At 46.7% G+C, this 26,545-nt stretch overlaps 1 protein-coding gene across 1 annotated transcript in view; it reads right to left on the bottom strand.

Moving 5' to 3' along the window:
* The window catches only part of hmcn2 (hemicentin 2), a 44,544-nt gene that overhangs the window by 17,046 nt on the left and 953 nt on the right, over positions 1–26,545 (bottom strand). Inside the window, exons 2-44 of the mRNA XM_076154252.1 lie at positions 25,310–25,380; positions 24,860–25,018; positions 24,205–24,327; positions 20,420–20,591; positions 19,633–19,739; positions 19,422–19,542; positions 19,070–19,333; positions 18,822–18,966; positions 18,260–18,381; positions 17,760–18,032; positions 17,217–17,358; positions 16,762–16,889; positions 15,926–16,039; positions 15,627–15,785; positions 15,325–15,519; positions 13,764–13,859; positions 13,529–13,656; positions 13,293–13,437; positions 12,846–12,958; positions 11,707–11,866; positions 11,380–11,539; positions 9,295–9,422; positions 8,918–9,169; positions 8,230–8,313; positions 6,188–6,379; positions 5,947–6,077; positions 5,654–5,798; positions 4,959–5,085; positions 4,711–4,868; positions 3,915–4,193; positions 3,684–3,826; positions 3,217–3,367; positions 2,901–3,119; positions 2,668–2,781; positions 2,392–2,579; positions 2,212–2,308; positions 1,844–2,005; positions 1,606–1,719; positions 1,205–1,401; positions 813–894; positions 581–712; positions 358–501; positions 105–264 (exon numbers count right to left, since the gene is read on the bottom strand). Of these exons, the coding sequence (XP_076010367.1) occupies positions 105–264; positions 358–501; positions 581–712; positions 813–894; positions 1,205–1,401; positions 1,606–1,719; positions 1,844–2,005; positions 2,212–2,308; positions 2,392–2,579; positions 2,668–2,781; positions 2,901–3,119; positions 3,217–3,367; positions 3,684–3,826; positions 3,915–4,193; positions 4,711–4,868; positions 4,959–5,085; positions 5,654–5,798; positions 5,947–6,077; positions 6,188–6,379; positions 8,230–8,313; positions 8,918–9,169; positions 9,295–9,422; positions 11,380–11,539; positions 11,707–11,866; positions 12,846–12,958; positions 13,293–13,437; positions 13,529–13,656; positions 13,764–13,859; positions 15,325–15,519; positions 15,627–15,785; positions 15,926–16,039; positions 16,762–16,889; positions 17,217–17,358; positions 17,760–18,032; positions 18,260–18,381; positions 18,822–18,966; positions 19,070–19,333; positions 19,422–19,542; positions 19,633–19,739; positions 20,420–20,591; positions 24,205–24,327; positions 24,860–25,018; positions 25,310–25,380 (6,496 nt within the window). The remainder of the gene's footprint in view (positions 1–104; positions 265–357; positions 502–580; positions 713–812; positions 895–1,204; positions 1,402–1,605; positions 1,720–1,843; positions 2,006–2,211; positions 2,309–2,391; positions 2,580–2,667; positions 2,782–2,900; positions 3,120–3,216; positions 3,368–3,683; positions 3,827–3,914; positions 4,194–4,710; positions 4,869–4,958; positions 5,086–5,653; positions 5,799–5,946; positions 6,078–6,187; positions 6,380–8,229; positions 8,314–8,917; positions 9,170–9,294; positions 9,423–11,379; positions 11,540–11,706; positions 11,867–12,845; positions 12,959–13,292; positions 13,438–13,528; positions 13,657–13,763; positions 13,860–15,324; positions 15,520–15,626; positions 15,786–15,925; positions 16,040–16,761; positions 16,890–17,216; positions 17,359–17,759; positions 18,033–18,259; positions 18,382–18,821; positions 18,967–19,069; positions 19,334–19,421; positions 19,543–19,632; positions 19,740–20,419; positions 20,592–24,204; positions 24,328–24,859; positions 25,019–25,309; positions 25,381–26,545) is intronic.

Here is a 26,545-nt window from a genome sequence, read left to right as displayed (position 1 = left end):
GATTACTTTATGATTTGTTTCATTTACTTGCTTCTCATGTCATTCAGGGATCTTAACCATTCCCATTATCCAGCCTTATTCAGTGTAGACTATAAATGTCTTACTCTATGTGACGGGTGTCGGATCCGTCCAAAGTCACTCCATCTTTCAGCCAGCTGAGATGGGGCGCTGGGCTTCCACTTGCCCGGCACGCCAGCGTCAGCGCCTCTCCCATCGGCGCGCTCACGTCAGACGAGTGCTCCGAGTCAAGGATGGTGGGTGAAACTGTGATTGATGCCACAGGGCAGAAATGACTTTGAAATGCTGCTCAGATTTAAAATTATAGGTATAGTTTCATATTGCGTGTGAGTGTTTTACCCTGTACGGTGAGGGTGTAGTCTTTCTGCGTTTCTCCCTCGCCGTTCTTGGCCAGACAGGTGTAGGTTCCGGCGTGGAACAGAGTGAGAGGCCCCAGCTCCAGCCTGCTGCCTCGGGCCGACCACTGCCACTGCAGACTGCTCTCTGGACATGAAACAAACTCGGTGACACCAACTTCATACACATGACCAGTTAGTATCTCCTATTATCCTCTGCTGCTCACCAATAGGAGCTCCGTCTTTGAGCCAAGTGATGCTGGGCACTGGGACTCCTGAGGCCTCGCACAGCAGGGTCACGTGGGAGCCCAGTGTGTGGTTCAGGGACACTCTGAGAGGCCCGTCCAGGACAGGAGGAACTGTGGACATAAATGATGATACGCTTATAAGTAGTTGATACACTTATAAATAGTAGGTAGTAGTTGCATCTATGTGAGAAGACGACGGAGGTGTCCTCACCATGAACCGTCAGGCGGAACGTCCTGTCCACCTGTCCTGCCACATTGGATACTTTGCAGGTGTAGGAGCCTCCGTCTGCAACCTAGGAAGCAAATAGAAACTCAAGTTTGGTGAGGGTGGAGTGTTATGACAGATGGACGGAGGTATGGAGCGGAATGCACCAGCTGCTGCAGGTGTTAAAGCACAACATACAGGAGGATAGTCACCTCTTCTTGCTACATTTTCCATGCTGTGTATATTCAGCATGTAAAATCACTTGTGTGTGACAATAACACTGTGTCACAGCTGGTCAGCCTTGTAAAACGCCGTCTCAGGTCAGCACAAGACATTGTGCACATTTTCATTCCGGCCTTCAACGTTTACCAATCAAAAAACAAACACGTTTTACTTACTTGAACTCCTACGATCTCCAGCTGGTGGCGATCCATCTTCAGTCCGTTCCCGGGCACCAGCTGCAGCCCGTTCTTGTACCACGTGACCTCGGGCTCGGGGTCGCCGCGGGCTCTGCACTGCAGGGTGACAGAGGAGCCAACCTGAGGGGTCACTGTGTCGGATTCTGAGTCTAGTCGGGGCGTCAGGGTGGGCAACACTGTTGGCACACAAAGAGGGTTTGGTTTCAGTGTGATTCATTGTTAATATGATTCAACTCCTAAACAGTCAGCAGCTGGTTTGCAGAACACCGATTTCGGAAGCGTTTGCCTCCAGGTGTTTTTCCTGGCAATGTTTCAACATTTGATCATCTGTATATGCGACTGAGCGGTGCAGATGGGATCACCGTGGGTGTTTTGCTCACCATAAACACTCAGCAGAATGCTCTTCTGCTCCTGACCAGCTGAGTTGGTTGCTGTGCATACATACTGCCCCGCGTCTTCCACTCTCGCCCGGAGCAACTGCAGCATCTGGCCACCTATGATATTAAACGGCAATAACACATGACATCTGCAGCACAATCTGATCAATTTAAAGGCAATTGTCCTGTCACATTGGGATCATAGCATCATCAGCACACTGCAGGTGGCTGTGGGTCTGACCTGGTAGGATGTGGATGCCGGTGCTGAAGTGGAGGACCTGCCCGTCTCTGGTCCAGGTGATCTCGGGTGGAGGGTAAGCCTGGACGTCACACAGCAGAGACACCATGTGGCCCTCGATCACGCTCGCCTCCTCCTCTTTCGGGCCAATTATCCTGGGAGGCACTTGGGGAGCGGACGATGACAATGGAGAACATTAGTCACCCTAACTAAACCCCCTGCCCTCTCTAAAGAACGGCTATTTGTTTTCTAGCAGAACAAAATAATAGAAAGACAAATCTCTAGTCGTTACAGTGCACAGGAGAATTGGGTTTCCCCTTGTTTTATTAGATTGTGTAACATAGAATCAGAGGTAAAGCAGCTGAGGTTACCTTGCACTGTCAGACTGAAGAGTTTCTCCATTGTCCCAACCTTATTCTCAGCCACACACAGGTACCCAGCCATGTCCGAGACCTGGACGCTGAGGAGCTGAAAGACACGCCGGAGGGTGTTACTCCTAAATACAAAGTGTTTGATGCGGTTTTCATCTATGAGTTTAAACACCAGCAAACCTGGAGTTGTGTCCCGTCCTCGCTGATGTGGTGCTGCGAGTCCGTTTGCACCGGCTGCCCGTCCCTCAGCCAGGAAATGACCGGATGTGGGTGCCCAGTGGCGTCACAGTGGAGGACCACGGTGCTGTTGACCACTGCTCCCATTTCCTCCATGAACTCCTCTGACGCCCCCGTGATCACAGGAGGGACTGAAGAAACACACATTGTGTTTTGGCTCTAATTTTGATATGAGAACAAAAACAAGTATGTGCACCCCTGTTCATTATGTGCACTTACCCAGGACCTCCATTGTAAAGTGCATGCGGTCCTCCCCTGCCTCGTTAACAGCCTGACACGTGTACCGTCCTGCATCATCTCTCTGCACTCGAGCGATTTGCAACACCTGCCCGCCTAAGAGGACGAAACCAAGAGGACAACAAATTCATTCAATACATTCAAAACACAGTTCTGGTTTAACTGGGACGCTAAGGGGAAAGAGACCCCCCACACTCCAACCCCCACCCCCGGACCTGGGAGTAGTAGTACTCCATCAGCAGCGGTGAGCTTCCGTCCGTCTTTGTACCAGCTGAGTTTGGGCGGGGGGATGGCGTTGCTCTCACAGGACAGGCTGATGGGATGACCCAGGACCACCTCCTTCTTCTCCGTCATGTCCTCATTGTTCTCGTCGTCCTCCTCACCGAGACCCCAGGCTGCTTCTCTATTATTCACCCGGTGAAAGATGGGAGGCACTAGGGAGACGATGAAGCATTTGTTGTCAGGTGGCAATTGGATCCAAAACTCTGCAGTGCTGAGTGTGGAAACAGATTTATCTGGCCGGTAACACACCCTGAATGGTGACGTGAAAGTCTCTCTTGTCCTCTCCTGCAGAGTTGGTGACCACACAGGTGTACTGGCCCTCGTGGGACAGGACGGCTCTGTCTATGTGGAGGAGGTGGCCACTTTCTTGAATGCCGGCATGGAGGTTTCCAGTCAGCAACTACATGAAGATGAGTTGAATAAAGAAATACATGACATGGGATATCGTTAAACATGTCTTACTCCAGGAAGAAGCATTCATGACAAAGCAGCGTCATTTCAGTGTTTTACATCATGATATTTCTTTGCTGTATTGCTCATCATTGCTATAATCAGCCAGTTGACTCATCGTTCTAAATCTGGAGGTGACGGCCGTGGAGGAGACGTTATGATGCTGACGTTGTTTCAGTGCCCACCAGTCACCAAAAGAGGCTGACTGAATTCAGAACTTACGAGCAAAAATCACATGTTTGTGTGATGTTGTCAAGTTCACACACCTGTCCGTCTTTGAACCACCGGATCTTGGGCTCGGGGAATCCTTTGGCAAGGCAGGACAAAGATAAAGTCCCGTTGATCCGTACTTTCTCTGCCCGACCACCAAATGTCGAGGATGTAGAGTCTCCTTCTATCTGTGGTGGCACTGATGTAACCAAATAAAAAACATTGAAACATTAAATGTTCAGTCTCTACTACTTTAGCGAGTGTAAACTGGTGTAATTATGCCTCACCCAGCACACTGAGCGAATAGTGTTTGATGGCGGTGCCGGCTGGATTGGTGGCCCGGCAGGTGTAGAGGCCGTTGCTGTCGCCCTGTGCTGACCCCAGACGCAGAGCCTGTCCGCCGCGGGTGTAAGTCAGCTGAGGACTGGACACGATGGGCTGGTTGTCCTTCAGCCAGGTGATGCTGGGCGAGGGAGAGCCTTCAACATCGCAGGGAAGCACCGTGGGGAAACCCAGCACCACTGACACCTCCGAGGTCCCACTGGGGCCCCGGATGTTGGGCGGAGCTGAGGACAAAAACACCCGGGTGCAGGAGGTTAATATTTAAAGAAGTAATATGTGTGATTTTTACTGCTCCATACTATACAGCGTTCATCTAAAGAGAGTTTACCATTCGCCACAGGCAATGCAATATGCAGTGCTTAGGAATTACAGCGCTGTGCATAAGGGAAATACAATATGTGCTCATAAACCAGACAGCTCAGCATAACTCAAAATGTAGAGGCCGAGCCTGTTCTTTAATTAAACATGATGTTCTGTAATTTCCGTCGCTAGAAAATGGTGCTCGTTTGTTGCATGTTTTTGTTTTTATATAATGTAGGGGTTAGAGTTTAAAGGGCCTCTGTTTGTGTGAACACTGTGGGTGTCCAGGCCGGGAAGATAAGGGGGCTGGAGTCAGGTACAGTAAGGGTGGGGGCCCTGGTCTGTGCCCTCCTGGTCTATGCCCGGGTTTTGAGCATGCTGAGCCATAAGCTGAGACACTGAGGACACATTTTCTTCGTCAGGGGAAATGGAGGTATAGACCTTGCACTGTGAGCCGGAACTGCCTCATCTGTGTCCCGGCGTTGTTGCTGGCCAGACACTGGTAAACTCCCTGGTCCCTCAGTCTGACCGCCTTCACCTTCAACACCTGACCATCTTCCAGAAACTCAACATGAGGGTCTCCGTTACGGGACAGGACTCTGGAACAAAGACAGGATGAGTTGGATGAGATCAAAACCAATGGCTTCTGTGTTTAAATGCTGAATGTCAGTGGAACACGTCCTGCTTACTCTCCATCGCGGCTCCACTCCACTCTGGGCGCTGGTTTCCCGCTGACGCGACACTGGAACTCCACCTCCTGGCCCAGAACCACAGTTACCTCCTGCAGGCGGGATGTTCCTGAGATCACCGGTGGAGCTGTGACAGCACCGACACAGGAGATGAACGAAGATACCAAACAGAGATGACATCATTGTATTGAGTAAGTATTTATGAGCTCGCTCCAAGTAACAAAGGAGTAAGTAATTACCTCTTCCCCTGCTTGCTCCTTATTTCAACATCATCATTAAGAGATAGATCACAGATGTTAAAACAAACAGCAGGTGAGCTGCCACATTAATCAGCGACATCATCAGCTGAGCCATTAACAAGGTCATTACCATTAATAAAGGAAGCGTTCCGGATTCACGCTACATTAAGCGGGGATGTTTCATGAATAAATAAACACTGTCATTTCTTTAAATGTCCCAGGAAGGTTAAAGTCTACTCATGCTAAATACATCGTTTTGTTTGCCACCGTTTATCTTCTAATGACCATTTAAGCCCTCTAATACAGTTTTACCCTCTAATTCCCACTAAGCCTGAATAGCTCAGATGATCTCACCGCTGATTTGAACATCTGTGCATTACTCCTGATGATGATGATTTCAAAATTGAGCAAATCCAATTCTTTCCAATGTGCCTTAAGTGAGGTGTGTGAGCTCACCCTGCACCACAATGTGATATTCTCTCCGGGCCTCTCCAGCAGAGTTCTGGGCCGTGCAGGCAAACGCTCCTGCATGTTCCGGCTGAACTCTGTATATTTTGAGTAGTCGTTTCCCATTCTGCAGATACACTCCAGGACTGTCCGCCTAGGCATGAAGCATTCAGTGTATGAGTATTTCATTGCAGTTACCTCTGTGACCACTTGGTGGCATTGTATAGCAAGATATGGTCAAGCTATAGGATGAGGAGCACTGGTTTTACTCAAATAAAGGGGATTTAGGTTGACAGACTCACAGGATGACCGTCTTTAGTCCAGGTGATTGATGGCGAGGGGATCCCAAAGGCGTCACAGCCGAGAGTGAGAGGCTGCTTCAAGGTGACAGTGAGGTTCAGAGGCTGACCGTCATCTTGGATCTCCGGGGGAACTGGATTGTTGCAGCGATAAAAAAAAAGAAAAAGGATTGACTTGTTAAATAGCAGGATCACAGTGATTCACAGTTGTAGAGGGAGAAAGATTGAGGTAAATGAATCTTGCCATTGACTTTCAGCCTGGTTTTCCGCTCCACAGAGCCTGCCTCGTTCACCGCCACACACTTGAAGTCCCCACTGTGACTAGCAGATGCTGCACTAATTACAAGAGCTCCATCTTGCGTCATAGAGAGCCCCGATTGTCCCGGGTGCATCTCCAGGCCATTCTTGAACCAGCGTACCTTAGGGGGCGGCGAACCTGCAGATGGAGGGGAAAAGAAAGGGTTTTGTGTGAAATGAGGTTTTATTGATCTTGTCTGACAAAATGAAAAGCAACTTCCATCTCTCTGCTTCATTACAAGTGAACTCAATGCCCAGACTCAAAAAAGACAGCTCCACATTTATCTGCCGGACAGCATGAACGCACGCCAACATAGTTAGAATCCTTCTTATTTGGAAGCTCAAGATTACAAGTTAGAGTCGCACAAAAGTAAGACAGATAGATGGAAGATTTAAAATGCCGGTGCCTTATATTTTTAGCCAAACATTGTGGTACAATCAGTCAAGGAGCGGTAAGAATGGGAGTGGTTGACTGGAGGACTTCAAAGGCAATGGTACATACGTGCTAAAACAGATGTGTTCTGTGGATTACTGGGAGCAAACAAGCTGGAAATGAGGAAGAGGAGAAAGGTAGACTGGGGACAAGGGGAAAGTGAAGGGACAGATCTATTTTTCAGCAGGCTGCCGCAGAGCGACAGCATTGCTACACTGACCGGTGAGTCGCAATGTAAATGCGTTGCTGTTGAGCCAAATGCCAGGGCTCTGTCTGGTAACAGAGGTGTGATACACACAAAGAGCACAGAGGTGGAATGAAAATGTAACGGCACCATCACAGGTCGAAAAATATATGAACTACAGAAGACAAAGCACAACTGAAGGTGATGTTATCTTCCACCCCCCTCAGAACAGAACACGTGTTTAGAGTTAGGAGGCTTTGAAGCAAATTCATTATCTCATTGTTGGGAGGAAATGCATACATGTGTTCCGTTTTAGATCTTAACAGATCTCATTAGTCAGCTTTGAATTTATTTGAAGGGGCTGACAGAGTCTGACATTATCTTTTCCATGTGTTTTTTAAATAATTACATCTAACAAATGCAATGCTTTTGTTAGTGAATTAATAATACTCCTCAGGCAGAGGCTGCTTTCTATCTCCACTGTACAAACATGTCTCAAGAGAACAATGAGGGAATCGTGCTCTCCTGCTGCTGGCTGTTCTTCTCTCATGTGAAGCACTCTCAAGCATTTCTGGAGAAGTCTGGTACTCTGCCTGCTTTGCCTGCTTTGCCTGCCTGCCAGCGAGGCGACTTGGATGGTGGGAGGGCGAGTGCAGCTCCCCTTCCTCTTCCTGTGCTTCCCGGTGCACCTCAGACATCTCTGTCCTTTATCTGCCAGCAGCAGCCTGTAATTAGGATTCCTCTCCCAGCAGGCCCCGACGCAGAGGAAAGCAGATGTGCCTCACTGAGGCAGCAGGCAGACCGATGTTCCAGCTGTTGCTTTAAGTTAGACGATATCCTCACCTTCCCTAACAGAGCTGTTACCATGGCACAGCTTCATACAAACAATACCTGTTTGCAAGGCCTGTCACAGGGATGTTCGATAGATTGTAACTTCCAACTTTAGAAATGCAGTACACCAGAATAGTCTTTGTTGGTCCCCATCCCTCCAAGGTGCTCCGTTTTTGTCACAGAAGTGTTAAACTATGCAGACAGCAGTGAACCTTTGCGAGAGAAAGAAGCTGAACCTTTTAAGATAGCAGGAATATTAAATGTCTTTTCCCTGGGTGACAGCAAAAAATCTATGGGCGACAGTGGAACATTCCTTTTCACGGTGCACAAACGCACAAAGCTGTCCCACATTTAAAATGGAATTTTCTTTAGCGAGATCATAAAAAGCATTACCTGGAAAAAGATAACACAGAAACCATTTTATGCTCTGAAAACTTTAGTTACACTCTGTAAATTCTGCCTTCTCTAAATGCCAGACCTTCCACTGCCCTGTCATTTTCTGTCTCATCCTAGACTGACTCATCTGTGATTCATTTCATACCTTCAGCAGGGCAAGGGATGGTGACCTTGGTGTTCGCTACTTTCTCCATGATGGCATCTGCAGGCTCTGCGAAGGAAGGGGCCTCTGAGAAGACAGAAACAGAAATTAGTTAGCTGAGTAAAAGTAAGAGAAGGGGCGATAGTGAACGTCAAATTAAAACCGCAACAAGGGAGGATTAATCCATCTGGAGACGCTCCAGTGTTGGTAGAGAGGTGAGGGCATCGCTGAGATCAAATACATCTCTTCACATTAACAATTAAGCATCTCTAGCAACATTTAGCTCTGACCTCTGCCGGAGAAGTATCGAATAGATTATCTATTTGTACCGACATTTTGACTCACAGGTCCTGACTCTTGTACCCCTCAGTCTCTCATTAACCCTGCAGATTTCCTCAGAGCAAACGATCTGATTGTTAAGGGTCAAAGGGCACCTCAGTCATCCTCTAACACCCACACCCACAGCCAGACTGACTCCTGTATACAGCCAGATGTAAAGGACTGCTTGTCCTCTTGCAATGCTGAGCTATTGCCAGAGATTTTGTATTTAAAAAACAGCAGTTAACATAGTGAAACAGTAAAATAGTACAGTGGGTCATTTAGACAGATTTTACTACACAAGAATGATTCATAATATTCTGTTCACTGTAAACTTGGGCTGGAATGGAAGAACTGAACATCAGATATTCACCAAGAACTTCCAGCTTGATCTCCAAGGTTTCCTCTCCCGCACTGTTCCTGGCCACACACTTGTAGGTGCCCTGGTCAACCAGGCTGACCCGCTGGATCATGAAGGGTGACGTGTTCCTGACCCCCACAGGAAGCCCATTGTGGAACCAAGTGACCTCGGGCCTAGGCTCCCCCTGGACCACACAGGGCAGGGTCACCGTTTGGCCAATCAGGGCCTTCAACAGGGATGGCCCTGTCTGAATCCTGGGTTTGGCTGAAGACAGACATATTTGACATATTTTAGATGTGATGTAATATTCACTCAACATGACTTTGATGAGCATGAGTGTTAAGCTACAGCGTAACACTCCACTTTCCACTGAAGCCCCACACAGTTACCTTGAATGTGTAAATTGTAGCTTAGGGACACATTGCCTGCTGGGTTTGCTGCAGTGCAGGTGTACAGTTTACTATCAATCAGGCGCACATCAATGATCTTCAGAGAGCCTGAAGGCAAAACAGTGAACCTGGGGAGCAGTTAGGGGTGAAGGGCAAAAGAGACGGAAAAAGCACAACACCTCATCAATCAGTCAAGATATACAACCTCCTTTTCTGAGTAGTAATATGCTTGTTTTGAAGGAATGTTTCCAGTCAAGCTTCCAGGTCTTACATGCTGATAACTAATACAAAACCAATATAGACTGAGGGTGTCTGGACTCATTTCTGACTTATTTGATAGCTGCTATGTATCAACAGACAAACACTGAACAGAGAAACAAAACCTTGTTGTGCATCTATTGCTAGTTTTAGCAGAAAAATAAAAATGAATAGGGAGAGCCCGACCTGTTAAGTAAAACTTTTGCATTGAGTCTCTACTTGGCACGGTTTGGCTGCAATGAACATTTTTATGCAATTATAAAAGTTTGACCTTGATCTAAAACAAAATGGAGATTATTTGAATATGAAAATGTTGGACTGATGGAGCTGCCACATAAGAGATCTCAGCAGGCTCCAACATCAACAATTGGACAGCAAGAATGTGGACAGCAAAGTTCACAACAATACAGCAGTTCAGTTTTAAATTAAGTCAATTACAAACAAAACCTGAGATCATGTAATCTGCACTCCAAAAATAGGTTTTGTAGTAAAACACAACAGCAGGAGTTAAATGTAGGTTAAAGTAGTTAAATGTAGGTCAGCAACTTCAAACGGGTACACAGTAACCTGAAGTGTACCAGAAGCTATCCAGCTGTATGAATGCATAATATATACAAATGTAAACACACTCGATGTGATTCATCTGCGATAAGTGTGTCTGCCAGGCGACTGCATTGTAACAATAACACGTTGGTTTAAGTGGAAATGAGCTGGAAGCACAAAGAGCTCTTTCAGCTGCACATGTGGTGTAATGTCCCCCGCCTCCTTAAACAGCCGTGGGAGACGCGGCATCATCCATCATTGGAACCAAATGACTGCTGCAGTGGTCAGTCAGAAAGCGTCGCTCAGCGGTGCTTTGGCGTGGCTGATTCAAGCTCGAGTACACACACACAGGCAACCCCCCTCACCCACACACACGCACATCACTCTCCACATTGGTGTCAAGTCATCTGTGTACACAGTCTGTCACAAAGACTAACAGGGACAAATTGGCCAGACCTGGCAAATCCATGCAGCCCACTGTAGGATAAAACACACACACACACATGCGAACGCACGCACAACCATGGCAGGACTCAGGCCCCCCACTGCTTTGAGTTATTTCAACCATCAACACCCGCTCATGATTTGGTCTGAGCCGGAGAGCGTGCGGACAGTACGTAAGCTGGACAGAACGCGTCTCCCCTCACAAAGCTCGGGCCCATGTGGGGGTTGTTCACAGAGATGTGTTATTCTCATCAGACAGCACTAGTAAAGAGTCAGCATGTTGTTTTATAGCCGAGGCACCCCAGGGGATTCCAAACATCAGGCAGACAAGGCTTGTATCTCTTCCTCTGTCAGTCAGTCTTCCTCCCCTCTTCCTGGCACCCCCACGCCGCCCCCATCTTTCCTTCTTCCTGGCCCCATGTGAGCATACTGTATCTGATTCACCGCACTGCTTTCAGCCCCCTCGTCTTCTTCTATCTACCCAAAGCGGTACATTCTCTGGTGTCTGGCCCGCAGGGTCCGTCTGTCATCCATCCAGTGTGTGTGTCCCGAGTCAGCAAGCGTGTCTACACCCTGAGTGACCACACTGGAGAGGCGGGAAACAGCGATCCATGTGGGACCAGATGTTCCTCCTCAGACTCGTCAACAGCACAGGCCCGCACACAGCTCTCAGTCAGACTGTTGCTTTTGCTGATGTGCCCGCCTGAGCTTCAAAAGGCAACGATTACATGAACCTTAAACGTTAATCAGGGTCCCACGCTTGAGCTGAGTCGGGCGTAAGACATGTAAATGGGTTAAGTCAGAGTTACGGCGTGGCAAGAATTCCGTGAGACTTCTTACCCGGCTGTGACAGGAGGGATGGGCTGTCCGTTTCTGCTCCATGTGACTAATGGAGAGGGGCTCCCCTGGACCTCACAAGGAAGGACCACCTCTGTCCCCACCGCCGAGGCCATCTTTACCGTGTTGTCATGGCCACTCACACCCATGATCTTAGGCATGGCTGAAAGAGAGAGAAGCCTGTTATGTAGACCATTTCATCCTGCTTTGTCTGTCCGGATATGGAAAATCTGACTCCAAAGATATAGACAGGGTCATTCTTACACCAAACAGTGGTAAACACGCCTACATATGTTTGGGTGCACGCGGTCAAATATTTCATTGGCTTACTGTTTACACTCAGCTGGATCTCCCTGCTGGCGTAGCCCACAGGACTGGTGGCAGTGCAGATGTAGATGCCCGCGTCCTCGGCGCTGGGGTGAGGGATGTGGAAGAATCCGTCTCCGTCGGCCTTCGATGAGACGCCACCCCTGGGTAGAGGCTGCCTGCCCTGGAGGAGCAGGAGGGGTAAACGCAGAACATGTCATCTTACAAGAGTGCCGGGACGCTAAACTCGGCTTAAGCTTTACAACCTTTCATGTCTAATATAATTACAGAGGCCTTTTCAACTCTCGCTCTCCCAGGAAGCCAGCTCGCAACACACACACACACACAAAACGTTTGAACACGGAATTGCTTTTGCAGATTCGCTTTTATCTGACAAGAAAAGAAATGTATTTTACTCTGGAGCGATACTCTGAAAATGTTTTGAGAGCAGGCAAAGAAGAAAAATCTCCCTGGCTTAGTTCAGAAATATGTGGGGTTCAAGCTCAGCTAAGATCAGTGTGTAAACCTCATTAGGGGCAATGCCAAATTATTGCTTTTAATGATGCCGTCCGCTAACTCCAGATAATGATTGTAATCCAAGCAATTAGTGTTGTTGGTGCTTTTATACTGTTATTATTAAAGAAGCATTGTGTAGAAGTATATGTGGTCAAACTGGACTGAGAAATAAGACTCATCTGATCCCTCTGTGTATGTATTTATTCATTCTGTTGCTCAAGTATTAAGGTTTACAGAGCGTCAACATAATTTATTCATGGTTATTTCTTAGAGACGCAATGTTTTAAACTTATTTTCAGTCTCATGTCTCCATCCATTAAAGAAGGATAAACTAGTCATTATGGTAGCTGCTGCTTATATTTTCTTAGCCCACTTGTGAGTAGTTTGTTTAAAAATTGCACTCAACACCTTTATAAAAGCAAGATTGTTCGACTAAATTCTGTTGGCTTTAGATTTGATTAGAAGCTGCATGATGTAGCTATTGAATACACTAATTTACAGTGATTAATCCTGAAATGAATAGACGCCAAGTGTGACCGTAACACTTGGAATCAGAGATGGTGCATTATTCATGCATGGATTCCCTGAGATGCAGCCAAAACAGTCATTAAGAAAACTAGATTTGGTTTGTTAGTGTGACATCCTACCTTGGACCAGACGACAGTTGGCCTGGGAACGCCGCTGGCCTCACATGATAGCGTGATGGCCACGCCCTCATTGGCTACATAGTGATACGGACCAGCGTTGATCTCTGGGGGCACTGTGGAAGAAGTAGGTCACAAAACACAGCTGTCATGAACTGGCTGACTTAAATCATTATCGCTGGTCTTAGCTAACCAGTGGCGTCAGTGCTCGTGGCATTTCTTCATTACAAACTGATGATGAACCATAATCCAGCTTGTCTGTCATTATGGACCCATGAGCAAAATGACCCCTTCCATCAAAGCCTGCAGTAAATGAACCCTCTCGCTGCGACGGCAGCAGGTGGTCGAGTCACTGACGTACTCGTTGATTTTTCCACGCTGACTCAGCACATTGTTGACCTCTGACTGTTTAATCACGTCTGTGTTCAGGTGCTTGGGGTATTCCCTCACCGTGGACCTCCAGGCTGACTGTGATGTTCATGGAGCCTGCAACATTCACCGCAGTGCAGATGTACGTCCCAGCATCTTCTCGGGTGGCTCTTTCAACGTACAGGCTGCCGTCACTCCTCAGAAACATTCTTCCGTTCAGCTGCACCTGTGAAGAGAAAATAAATATCATCACTCAATAATATGGATGTCATCTGTATTATGGACATGCATGAGAGTTAAATTCAACCCATTCTTACAGGTTTTCCATTCTTTGACCAGTGCCTTTCTGGTAGAGGTATCCCATCCAATAGCATACAAGGGATACTCAAGGACTGACCAATCCCCGTAGTGATGACCGGGGCACCGTGTGCCAAAAGAGGGGGCTCTGCAGAAAAAGGCTGGGATGTTACTCTGTGAAAACAAACTGTGATATGGACATTTGTGAAATACTTATTTACTACTGCAGAGAGATTAGAGCAGAGACAGGCCTACCCAGTCCAGTGACACTAACTCTGGCCTCGGTTTTGATGGTTCCAAACTGGTTTTTGGCCTCACAGATGTACAGTCCTTCATCATCCAACCACATGCCTGTAATCAACCAGCACATAAAATTGATATTCAACATTCAACTCAGTGCTGTCCACAAGGGACCATCTGAAAGTTACACTTGGTCTCATATTGTGTCCAAGTATGCATTAAATAGCGAGCCTACCACCATTTGTATTTGTCAAATATCTTAAAATCTGGAAAAGTCTAACCTAGAGCCTGCTTAGAAGAAACAGCGATGATGAAAAGTGTGTCGGTATATCTTATGTAATGGGTACTTGGACACCACAAATACTGTGAGTGTAATTTTCTGGAGGTCCCTTGTGGACAGCAAGGATTTAAAAGATAAGGAGTCAGGAGCGAGGCTAATTTGCATACTGTCAACACCCACCCAAAACAGCTTGTTCTCCAGAGTGACAGACTGAGGCGCTGGAAATGGTTCAAAAGCTCAGTTTGTGTTGTGATTTTTATGTCAACACACTGATAATATGAAGCAAAATATGGGTTTTAAAGGACACAATTATCTAGACGGATAAATGCATACTAACACTGCGTAAGTCCTGTGCTCAAAAACAAGTCTTATTATTGGTTTGACTGTACTGCAATTAGGGTTAAAAATAGAATAAAATGGGATAAATGGGTTTGGCTCAGCTGCCAGCTCGCTGACACACGTGTCCCACTCAGTGAGTCCTCTGGAGATCACATGTTGGGAGATCAACACATGATTCAATTCTTGTGTTTAGATAGCCGGGCCTATGTTTAAATGGGCGATGACAAGATATGTAAACAGTAAAGTCAAAATTGGGGAGCAGAGGGGCGAGCGACAGTGGGGTTTGTGTGTGAGGCAGCGCCAATCGACATGTTTTCTAAAAACAACTGCAGGTAAAAACCTAAGCCATCTGTAACACATTGAGCTAATTAGGCCAGGCGGCGGCCACAAATGGAAACAGTGATGAAGACAGTCCATCATTCTGTTCTTCTCCAATAAAATATTGTGCACAAAATAAACATTCAGTCGAAGGAGCACAATAGATCTCATTCAGTGGCCAGGATTAGTCATGCTCTCGGCTGAAAAGAGTTTAAAATACAAATTCTCTGAACTCATGATGCAAACTGATATATTAAGAAATAATATTAAGAAACAGAAACACTTCTTCTAGCTGAATGACTAATAGTGTAATATTAAAGCCATGAGCAGCAATATAAAGGAGATTCTGTAACTTGAGATCTTTCATATACAAAATAAAAAAGATATGTCAATTTGTTTTCATGGGACGGATGTATGTGTGTTACGTTACCCACGCAAACAGTATTCTGTTGCATCCGCTGTCTTAACAAAACGTTAACTGAAATTGATCTGCGGGGCTAAACCTCTGCTATATATAATCGCTCTGGGAATTTCAAACGCGGCAGTCAGATGTGCGTACCGACCACAGCACTGCATCTCCTTTCACTGTGGACCAAAGAAGAGTGATGTTGCGCCTTGTACGTTTGATGTATAACTTACTCTGGAGCAGAAGATGTCCGTTCTCCAGCTGCACTGTCCTGCTGTGGCTGTCTGTCCTTGTAAAAATCTGTCTGCCATCCTCTCTGCGCCAGGTCACTGTGGGCTGTGGAAAACCACGGGCAACGCAGGGGAGTGTGACATTCTCCCCCACGTTAGCTGTGGTATCAACTGGTGCCTCAGAGAACAATGGCCCCGCTGTGGTGAGAGGAAAGAAGTTTCCTTTGAAACGATTTGAATTTGAAGAAAAATAAGCCTTATGCATAACGGAAGGATGTAAGGAGATATTCTGTTGTATTTATTACCTCCAACTTCCAGAGTGACGGTGCCAGAGGAGGATCCAGCAGAGCTGCTGGCCACACAGCTGTACTGTCCTGCATCGACCTCCTGGACTCCTCGGATGTGCAGCGTCCCACGGTAAACATCCTGCTCCACAAACGGAGCAGAGCCCACCTCAAGCTCACCTGGACACACACACACACACACACACACACACACACACACACACACACACACACACACACACAGTCAGCAGGTTGATCTTTAACAATGACATGTGTACATTCACTGGGACTTTCAATGCGATGTGAGGATCTTAGCTTACCTTTGTACCACTGGACGAGGGGAGGGGGGGTGCCTGCTGCCTGACACTCCAGAGTAGCATCACCGCCAATGGCTACAAGCACAGCCTGTTGTACCACTGTTAACCTTGGCAACTCTGGAGGAAAGAGAGAGAAGCAGAGATAAAGAAAATAACTCATACCTCATTACTGTATGCAGTATTGCTGTATGTGTGGCAATAACAGTTAAGTAACGTCAGGTAAAATCAGTAAATTGGCTAGGCTGTAGAGAAGGCCTAAGGGAAATCTAGACGCACTCACACGCTGTCTATGTCAAAGGAGCTGAGAGATGATTTGGGTTCAGGGTGACAGCTGAGCTGAAAGGGTGAGGTGATATTACAAGACTCTTGCTGCCTCGGCAGATCAATGTTGTTAAAAATGACATTCGGGAGACAAAAGTACGTGTGATACCAGTATACTGCGGGGAAAAGCTGCCACAGTACATCAGTGTTGAGGTTTCCGTCAACCACTGACTGACACCGCTGACTGAAACTTTAGACCTCAGGCTGTCAGCGCTGTCGACATCCTATTGTGCGAGACAAGGCTGCATATGGCCGCATTTGCTTATGCTCTGCTCAAAGCGACGCAACTAACAAGGGGTATCATTCACACATCTATTTAAATCACATGCCCAACAACGCACAAACAAATCTCTGAATCCTGACAATGAATGCCAAATGACACAGCATAAACCTGAAAAAAATGCAGCAAAGATGCACTGGGGCCCATAAAGTTGGAATCAATAATTATTCCAACTTTATGGGCAGCAGTCACCATTACCACATCCTCATCTTCAGATATTGCCCGTTATCTGACTTACCTGCATAAGTGAGTGTCACAGATTGTGAGGCAGTCCCGGCCTCGTTGGTAGCCAGACACGTATAGACCCCAGCATCCTCTGGGAGGGCCCCTCGAATGGTCAGAGCTCCATGATGGCTTAGACTCAATCTGTATCATATCATTGACAGAAACCGTCCATGGGGAAAGATGACTCTTCATGATTACATTTGCAGATGCACCATGCAAATGTCTCACTAAATGTTTCTTGGCTATTCTTGGGTAGCACGAGATAGATTCTTCTTTGAATACACCTTTAAACAGTCACACAAAGTGTTCGCGGTTTGGAGAAAAGCTCCGATTGTTAGACCTTAATCTCTAAACTGATGCAAACAAGATGTGGCAATCGTGCATTTAGAGCATGCAGTTAAAGTGGAATCTAACGACTCTTGAAGGCCTCTGTGCCGGAGGTGTTGAGTGGGCTGAGAGTTCTTTTACCTCGGCCGATTAGTGAGAAACATGTTTCCATGGCTCCAGAAGAGCTGGGGAGGGGGAGAGCCGGACGCTGAGCAGACGAGGCGGATCTCGTCCCCGTGGGAGAAGGCCTGGCTCTGGGGGCTGACTTCCACAGAAGGAGCCTCTGCAAGTGGAGTCAGACAGGGGGGGGAAAGCGGGCGATGACTCAGGGTCTTGTCTCCACTGGATGATGTCATTTATAGCTGCCTCTCCTATCGTAGGTTTAGTCAGAACTTAATTATCAGCCCTGAATGTATAACAGCATGATTGGCCGATTGTTTGGCTGTTTTGGAAAATGCATTCATAAACACAGGATGCCAATGCTCACCATAGAAGCTACAATTCTAAACATACATCAATTTTAGCTGATTTGAAACATTTCTGACAAGGAAGTGGTTCAATCCGACAGCGGGAAGGTTAAGCCGGTAATAGAAACCAGATGATGGAGGCCTAAAGGGGGTTTGAGGCCCTGGTGTCTTTCTTAAGTGTTTAAGCAGTTGACCTATGGGCTTCATCCTACAGTACCTGGAACAAGAAGCCACACGGTGATCCTGCTGTCTCCGTGGGCATTGGTGGCCACACAGTGGTACGCTCCTGCATCGTGTGGACGCACCCCGCTGATCTGCAAGGACGAGTCAGAAAGTACCCTAACCCTCCCTGTGGGGTCCAGGATGGCGCGGCCCGCTCTGTGCCAGGTCAAGTTGTGGCGCATGGAGCCCTCCACCTGGCAGGACAGCACGGCGACGCCTCCCACAGATGAACTCACGTTGACAGCGGGCTTTAACACGGGGGGAGGCTCTGTCTCATTGTAAACACAACCCAAACATCAAACCGGTGCTATCAGCAATGAGCGAACGGTGCAGACAGAGTTTACTCTAATTACAAATGTTTGTGCTGGTCTGCTTTGTATCAAGTTGATGTTTTATCCTCGTAAGAGTTGGAACGTATTTCAAAGCTTTAGCGAGACTATGATACATGGATGCAGAAAGATACTGAAGAAATGTGTGGATGTGTGTGTGTCATACCTCTAACAGACAACTGGGTTAAGGCACGTCCCTGTCCTGCGCCGCTCTGTGCTATACACTCATACAGGCCTTCGTCCCCGGCTGAAGCATGGGCGATTTCCCATGATGCTATGGCAGAATTCCTTATATAAAGACAAGCTCAGTTAGCTGGCTCCAGTGTGACACTAGCAACAAGATCCTATTTAAATCACATTCAGTTGGCAGTCTGGCACAAACACACACTAGGAATAGTTTCACCACAAGTCAGTGTCACGTCATAAATGTAATGCAAAGCAGAGCTGCAGCAGCAAGAAGGAATAAACACTTAGATAATTTTCAAGATGACACAATTGAATGCGTAATGTTCACAAAATTGACTGTTTATGCTTGTTTCCTGACAGACAAAGCAATAAAACACAAGGGCCGACTGGTACTAATGCTTTACAGGCCCGCTAAGTGGTAATAGCAGACAATGTGCAATGAGTGACCTAATTATGGTCTCAATGGGCACATTAAGCTACAGCATCCAATGCAGGTCGAGTCAAATGTGGCAGAGCGATGAGCAAATGGAAGAACGACTCACTGGAAGAGCTTCTCCTCCCCCAGCGTAATCCCACTTCGGGCAAATCTTAGCCTGTACGGTACATCGCTCTCCACTGAGCAGCCAATCACAACGGGCTGCATGTAGAGGCCGTTCACCGCATCGGGCATACTCACCGCTGGGGGATCTACGGAAACAAAGGTCAAAGATCATGAGAGAGATTAATGATGTGTGGGACAGAGTGGTGCAGAGTGGTGAGACGTGTGTTGGTGCGGTGGGGGTTGCATTGCCTGGAACAATGTTGGTGTAGGAGACGCTGGACAGCCTCTGGAAGCGGTATCCCTCCTCGTCTTTGCCTGTCACCTTGATGAAGAAGCTTTGAGATGGGGTGCGGAACTCTGGGAGACTCCACAGACCCTGTTTACCCAGGTCAGAGGGCAAAGGCACCGTAATCGTACGCAAGGAGCGACCTGAACCTGACATCAGTTCCATATGGTTCAGCTGACCAGGAGGCTTCAGTCCTGCACATTTTAGCAAAACATGGGCTGGGACTCCTGAAAAAGACAGAGGCTGTCATGAAGTTGTCTTCTCCACATCATCCTAGTCAAACAAGACTCGAGGGAAGAACAAAAAGCAACATGCCTTTTATCGGCCTCTCTCTGGTGTGGTTAAACTCTGACACAGGCACGCTGGAGAAGCCTGCCCGGAAGTCCAGATTGCTGACTCCTGTGACTCTCAGAGTGTGGCGTCCACTGCAGCTCACCTGGGTGAACAAAGCCATAGAATTCAATAGACTTACTGTTGTCAGGCGGACAGAAAAAGACATTAAGTCCAATTCTCAGAGGAGCCGTACCTTCAGGTTCCAGGCTCCAGGTCGAGGATACTTTAGGTTGATGACACGAGCAGAGTTAGGAATGTTCAGCAGCTCTTTAAGGCCCTGATCCACACCAACTACACGGCCTGGGACATAAAGACAATAAAAGAGTGTGACTTTCCTTGTTCTGTGTGACAGTATCTGTCTATGTGTTGGGTATAATTTATGACTCAGCAATGTGCTAAATATGCACCACACTAATCTCAGCTCATTCATAAACCTGATGTTAATAAGCACACTGGTGTAACATTACCAACACAGTGTTATGAGCTGATGCGTACTAAAGAGACGCGTCTTACACTGCAGTCTCTGGTGAAAAAAGTGAAGCCAACACTTCAAATGAGGAAACTTTAATTAATTCTATACTGGGGTGTGTCTGTGTCTGGGTGGTGGCGTGTGTGTGAGATGCAGAGCAAAGATGAATGACTGAATGATTGAATGAATGAATGAATGAGGCACAGCAACACTAGAATGTGCGAGAGATCAGATCAAAGCTTTCCATTACATAAAGTGACTAATCACCGGAATGTAGATTTAATTAATCACGCACACACGCAAGCTGTCAAATTGAAACAGGCCTTAATTTGTGTGACGTTGTGTTTCTTGAATAACTTCCCTTGCCATGTAAATGAGGAAATAAAGCAGAAATATTTATTGCAGGACAAATGTCAAAAAAAAGGCCCAGTAAAAAGCTTTATGAGGGAACATGTTTGCCTGACACGGTTTTCCCCTCAGGACAACTTAAACAAGGCCCCACTGCACCTACCTAAAGGATCTCTGAGCTCGATTTGTGGTGCTGGTCCACTGAGTGACACGGTGACCTCTCTGAGGCTGGGGTCAAAGGGCACCTCCCACTTATTCTCCTGGGCGCTGTCATGGTTGGAGGACAGCAGGTGGACCTTCATGGCCTGAACGGTTTCCTCTACCCACTTTAAAACCTAGCAGGAGGTAAGAAGACACCGTTACAAATCCATTACGGAGCAGCACTTAACTCTCGTTTGAAGACGAGGCTTGGGCCTGTCAAACACAAACTATCAGGGATCCTCCTCTCACTTAGAAAGAAAAGAGCGGGACAGGAAGGACGTGGCAGCGACCTCCCCGCAAAACACAGCACTTCTGCAATAAACGAGCGGACTGCTTTTTGTCTTTGGGCAATTCTTTCAGAGCCAAAGTATTCCTCGGGGGGATTGTTCCTAAACAAGGGAAAAGAGAAGCAGCTCGACTGTCAAACTGATATCGCACAGTTTTCTGCACTTTCAAGCACGTAGTCCCAGACGTGTCTCTCTCAGTGCAAGCCTATCTTCCTCGCAGCTCTCCTGAGTTACAAGGCAACAGATTGGAAAGCAGTCATGGGTGTGTAGGAGGATATTTCTTTACCTTAAAACAATATCAACCTCACCAGCATGCAAGGATCATCATGAACAAAAGCTGCCGGCCATTTTCCAATGTTGTTTTGACTCGCTTGCAATTGGCCAATCGGGCCCACAGATTGTACGAGTCATCCCAGCACTCAGAGCAAACATTACCCAAAGCCTGTAATAATGGTGGACAGCTTGATTATATTTAATAGGAAAAGCAATCATCACTTGCACTGTTATATCCCTCTGTGGCTCCTTTAGAGAAATATTTGACCGTATAAGATTTCAGTTTTGACAGGTGCTTGACCTTCTGGGTTTAATCATTATTACAGTAATGACTATGAACACAAAGTTTTCATTTAACTTGCTCTAAAATGAAACCAGAAGCAGCAAACCCTGAGATGTTTCACGGAGTCTGGTTTTAGTGGCCACACTTGATCTTCAGACTGCTTAACAAGCAACTGCTGTCTCGTATTTCCTTGGAAGTTCTACTGAGGAGCATACTGAAACCATCCTTCAATAGACCCACACAACCAAAGCCAATGGCAACACATTTCAATACAGTGAAAACTGAAACAAGTAAAGCCTTTGATAATTTAATTATCAACCTCCACTCCTCGTCTGGTGATTCCACTGGGTGCTGACGGCAGCTGGTTCCCCTCGCTGTTTACAACTGGAAACAGCTGTAATGTCTGCCACATGTGTAGCCATCACCAGCAGAGCAGGAAACTGCTAAGAATTGACCTACATCTGCACCAGGGTGGAGTCTATTTCTTCTGCAAGAGTCCACAGAGGAGTGGGCATTAGTTTGACCTCAGATAAAAGGAAGAGAGGCACACAGATAGAACTACAGCTGTCTGGGCCAAGGTGGGTCTCAAAGAACATGCTGAGATCTGCAGCCACTCCCTGTTTCAGCCATGAGGAATGCAGAGAAGCTAAACTCCTGTGAAACCTCATCCGGTGTGTCTCAGTTAAACAGGCACACAGGGGTGTTACAGGAAGGACCCCCCCCCCCCTGCTATTCTTAGAGGCATGAAAGAATGATGGACTGAGCAGGGAGGTTAGCTGAGGCTGGGTGATGCCGTCTTTCTCACCCTTTCAGGTTCCTGGCTGTCGTGAGGGACAAGTTACCATCTACTCTGACGTGTATGTGGTCGTGCTGTGGTTAACTGTAACAGTGTGAGTACAGACCTCCCAATGGGTAAGGGTCACCTTAGTTCAAAACACCAAAGCTACCAACATTTGCAGGAAGATGTCCCATTACAAATCAATGTTATTAGGGCAAAACATTCCCAGCTGGACCCCCTACCTGATCTCAGTGTGAGTTTCACCTGTAGAGTCATACCACCAGATGAGTCTCGACTGAAGTGGCTACGCTTAAGATGCCGCCTCTGCTTAGCACTCGCTGGAACACGACTAGGGCTAAATGTTAACTGCGTTATAATTTTATGTCCGACAACCATTACCGGCCCCATGATTCGTTACTGTGCTCTACTCTACTCTAATTCTTTCTATTGGAATTAAAGGTGAGCTCATATTCCAGCCAAACCCTTTAGTGGTCAGTTCTTGGGGGCCCAATGCGGTCACTCAACTTGCTTGAAAGTTATGTGCTCTGCTGATCAGACCGTGCGTTACCAAACCTTAGGCCTGTGATCCATTAAAGTCCACTTTAATGTCCTCAGTAGTAAAGGGTTATGATAACATATAATGACCACTGATCAGTGCCTGTGTCTTCACAAATGCAAGGATGCATTTCCACAAAGACCACAGTCTAGACCATGGTGTGGCTCTCTTAACCAGGGTATTGTTTGCAGATTGTACCAGTCAAAATTTAACAGCATAAGTAGTTTGATACATGGAGCTGACAATGAGCTGTTGTGTTGAGACTTGGAGCCAACGCTACAGGGCAGCTGTGCTGGAAGGAGGGAAGCCATGACAGATCATATCCTGGGATTAGAGAGTAAAATAAGCAGTCTGTTTTCTCTCCACTGCTCCCCCGGAGACCACGAAAAGACTTTGTGTATTTGATTTGGCCGCACTTTATTAAACTGCCATTAAGAGGGAATATTTTGGTTAGATTTGTAGTACTTCTGAGGTTTTTTAAGGATTAAGGGATTTGCATTAATTTAGTAAAAGCTTGCCACCCAAGAGCTATAATCATTTAGATAAAAAAAAGAAAAACAAGCAGTAGTAGGGTACAATGGGGATACAAGGGAATTCACACAAGGCTTGTTTTTCACTGTTCCATACAGCTGGGGCCAGATTTGGCTTTAGCATTTCAGATCAGTGGAAAAATCGTCAATCTATAGAAATTCTCTGTGATTTATTCATGCATGAGTGGATGTTGTGGTTCAGGATTTGCTGTGTCTATACTGTGAGAGAATGATAGAATCAGCATGGGATGTAAGAACGCACATGTTCACATGTTCACAGAGAACATGTAAAGACACTTCAGGTTCATCTAGCACATAGCCACACTTTGGCCATCTGGGGCTGTGAGGTGTGAGGGAGAGGGCGGGTTTGGTCGCCGAGTCCCTCAGCAACACTGCAGCAGTGTAACACGAACATGACATTCAAACACCAAGAGCTGGGTGGATTATGGACGCGATAATGAACCGAGCAGCCACACACACATGCGATGTATGTATAGCTACATTCAAGCATGACTTGACAGGAAACAGATCTGAACACATACACACACACACGCACGCACACCAGAGTTCATCGGTTCAGTGGGCCACCAGTGTGCAGGGCTGTTGGCTCCGGCTCCGGCTCCGGCTCCGGCACAGCCCTGCCCTCTCCTCAGCTCAGCCATCTCCTGTGTTGACATGCAGGATACCAGTGTCTCTCGCAAAGGAAATTCTGGCTTCTTTTACGTCTGCCTAGGAAGTAAGCCCGCTGTCTTTGGCTTCTCCAGCAGGGCTTCTGTTACACGCTGCTTCCGATTTAACAGAGTCGGTCACTGATATCGTGACTGAGGAGTTTATATACAATACCAGCTTTTGAATCATTTTTATTACAGCAAATCTAAGCGATTACATCAACCGGTCAAGTTTGTTTCCCTGCTGCTTCTGGTCTCCATTAAATTTTGCTTTAAAAATAATTTATTGGTTCCGTGGATTAGGGTTTTTAGTGGGAGCAAGTTCCTTGGCAGTGATCTCATTTGCAGTACAGCTCTTCTTCATGTGCTCACCTCATTGACCTGCTGCTTGTCCAGGTGAAAGATCTGTCCAGAGGAGGTGGCAGCGATCTCCTCGTAGGCTCTGTATCCTGGCTGAGAGCGATCCCCACAGTCCCCAGTCAACACGAACACCACCTGGGAACGAAGGGGACAAGTGAGTCAAGAGGATTACAAATGTCCAACTCCACACTCCAAAGTGAGACGAATGCTCGCTGTCATGGTTGATGTACTAGCTGAGACCGAGTAACTTTGAAGAAACATTCCCCTGTTCTGCTGAGCGTTAGGGAATTTGTGTGGACTGTAGATCATTCACTTTGTTACAGCATATGATGCAAAAACACTAAAAGATACTCAAAAACCTGAAAGCCAGAAGCCAAGAGTCGTTAATAGCTAAATTTTTTACAGAGCAACAAATATTCAAAGTTTTCACACAAATGTTTCTCAATGTCACTGCCATTCCACCTGTGCAGTAGCAGAGGCAAACACAGAGATTCAATGAATTCAAGTGATATGTGTTCAAAATTGTATGTTGTATTTCCTTGTTATCAAGAAAGAAGCTCCATGCATGAAATTCCAAGAACAACATTGGATTATGGCACAACATCAGAACAGTCAAATCGGTCTAAGGCTGATCTGTCAGAAGCTTGCGTGTCTTCTTGGATCATACCTGTGATTGACGGAGCTGCACCAGCTGCAAAACATCTCGTTTGAGCCGGTAGTCTTTGGCCCTGGCGTCGGTGAAGACGTAGATAAAGGATCCAGGCAGGGAAACCTCCAGAGCTTTCTTTATGGCTCCTATACTCATCTCAGGACAGTCACCCCCACCCTGTGAGGCAGAATCACACATGGATCGAATCAGGCTGATCAGATACAAAATACAAATAAAAAGATCGACCTCTTTTGTAATACCATAAATCATAATTTTGGCTGTAGGACGGAATTTTGCTAGTAAGAATTGATTAAAGGTCAATCGAAGGAATGTATGCGCTTCAATGGGGTCACAGTTCACCTTGATGCTGAAGCCAACATCAGTTTGTATTAAGAGATTTAGTCACGGTGTGGATTAGAACCATACAGTGAATCCAGATTTATACAACCTCAGTGTCCAGCTGCCTACCTGGACAAACAGCTCCTGCAGATCCTGCTGGAACTTCCTGGGATCCGTGGTGATGGACACAGGACCAATATCTGAGAGGAAACATGGTGTGAATCAAGTTTGCAGTTACACATCAAAGAAGACCGGCAGAGAGACTTCTAAAGTAAACAAAATCAAATAAAGCCAGTTTAATGAAAGGCTTCAGGGCTTTTATAGTATATAAAAATGTACGCATTCCAACCCAAGCCGGTATTTTTCTTCAAACTCAGCAAAACGAATGTATCACAACCAAGCATTTATTTATTCCCTCCCAGTGGTGCAGTGTGTGCACAGACAAGAGAAGAGAACATCCACAGACTGAACATCTCTGCTTAACAACGGTTCAATCCGTCACTACCAAAACGAAGGCGTGTAGCTTTTGTGTAAGTAACATCAATCAAACATCCCTAAACAGTATGCAAAAAAAGCTGCATTCCTACACTGCCAGAATTACATTGTTTATCTTTTGTTTTACTCATAAAGCTGAAACGTTGCCAGCGTTGATGATGACAGGCTCATCAGTTTAGTGCAGCCCCAGCTGTGCTCGGCGTGTTCTGCTGGATGACGTCCCTGCCTCTAAAGCACACCCCAGGGTGACAAATGAGGGCTCATCAGGGGCCGACACTTATTTGGACAACTTCTCGAGTCACTCTATGAAATGGTAAACATTGACCAACATATAGAGAACATGTTGCTTATACCACAGAGCCCCACAGAACACAGAGTTCCCTCATTGTAGTTATTACAGAGCAAACATTATCAGGCAGAGCTGGAGCTTGTTGACTTTTGTCTGTGCTTGTGATTTGAACAGTTTGAGGAGCATTTTGATGTTTTACCATAAATTGGTCAGAGTAATGATATAGAGCTCGGAGACATGTGTCAAACCGATGACATTTCTTACTCGCTCTCGATCAACTTTCCGACAGTGGAGGCTTTCAAGTCCCTGTGAGTGCCTGTAAAGCACTGACAGCACTGTCACGCCTCTTTGTCAGCCACACAGCTTCTTTGCAATCTTGGAAGTTTACAAGGTCCCTGAGGGCAGGGCACATTAAACACAGACAAAATGTGTGGTGTTAGTGCGGCCCACCATCCCCCCGGCTGGCTAACTGGGGCTGTGAGGGTTTTCCGGAGGTTTGGATGGAGGGTAGAAGGTAGAGGGAGGGGGGGTGGGTAGAGGGGTAGGAGGTGGAGGGGGGGAGAGGGGGGGGGGGGGGGGGG

This window comes from Genypterus blacodes, unplaced genomic scaffold (genome assembly GCF_046128005.1).
Source record: "Genypterus blacodes isolate CSIRO-AG114 ecotype Tasmania unplaced genomic scaffold, CSIRO-AGI_Gbla_v1 ptg000061l_1, whole genome shotgun sequence".
NCBI lineage: Eukaryota > Metazoa > Chordata > Actinopteri > Ophidiiformes > Ophidiidae > Genypterus > Genypterus blacodes.
Note: the sequence above shows the minus strand (reverse complement) of the source record. Positions and strands in the feature narration are given on the sequence as shown.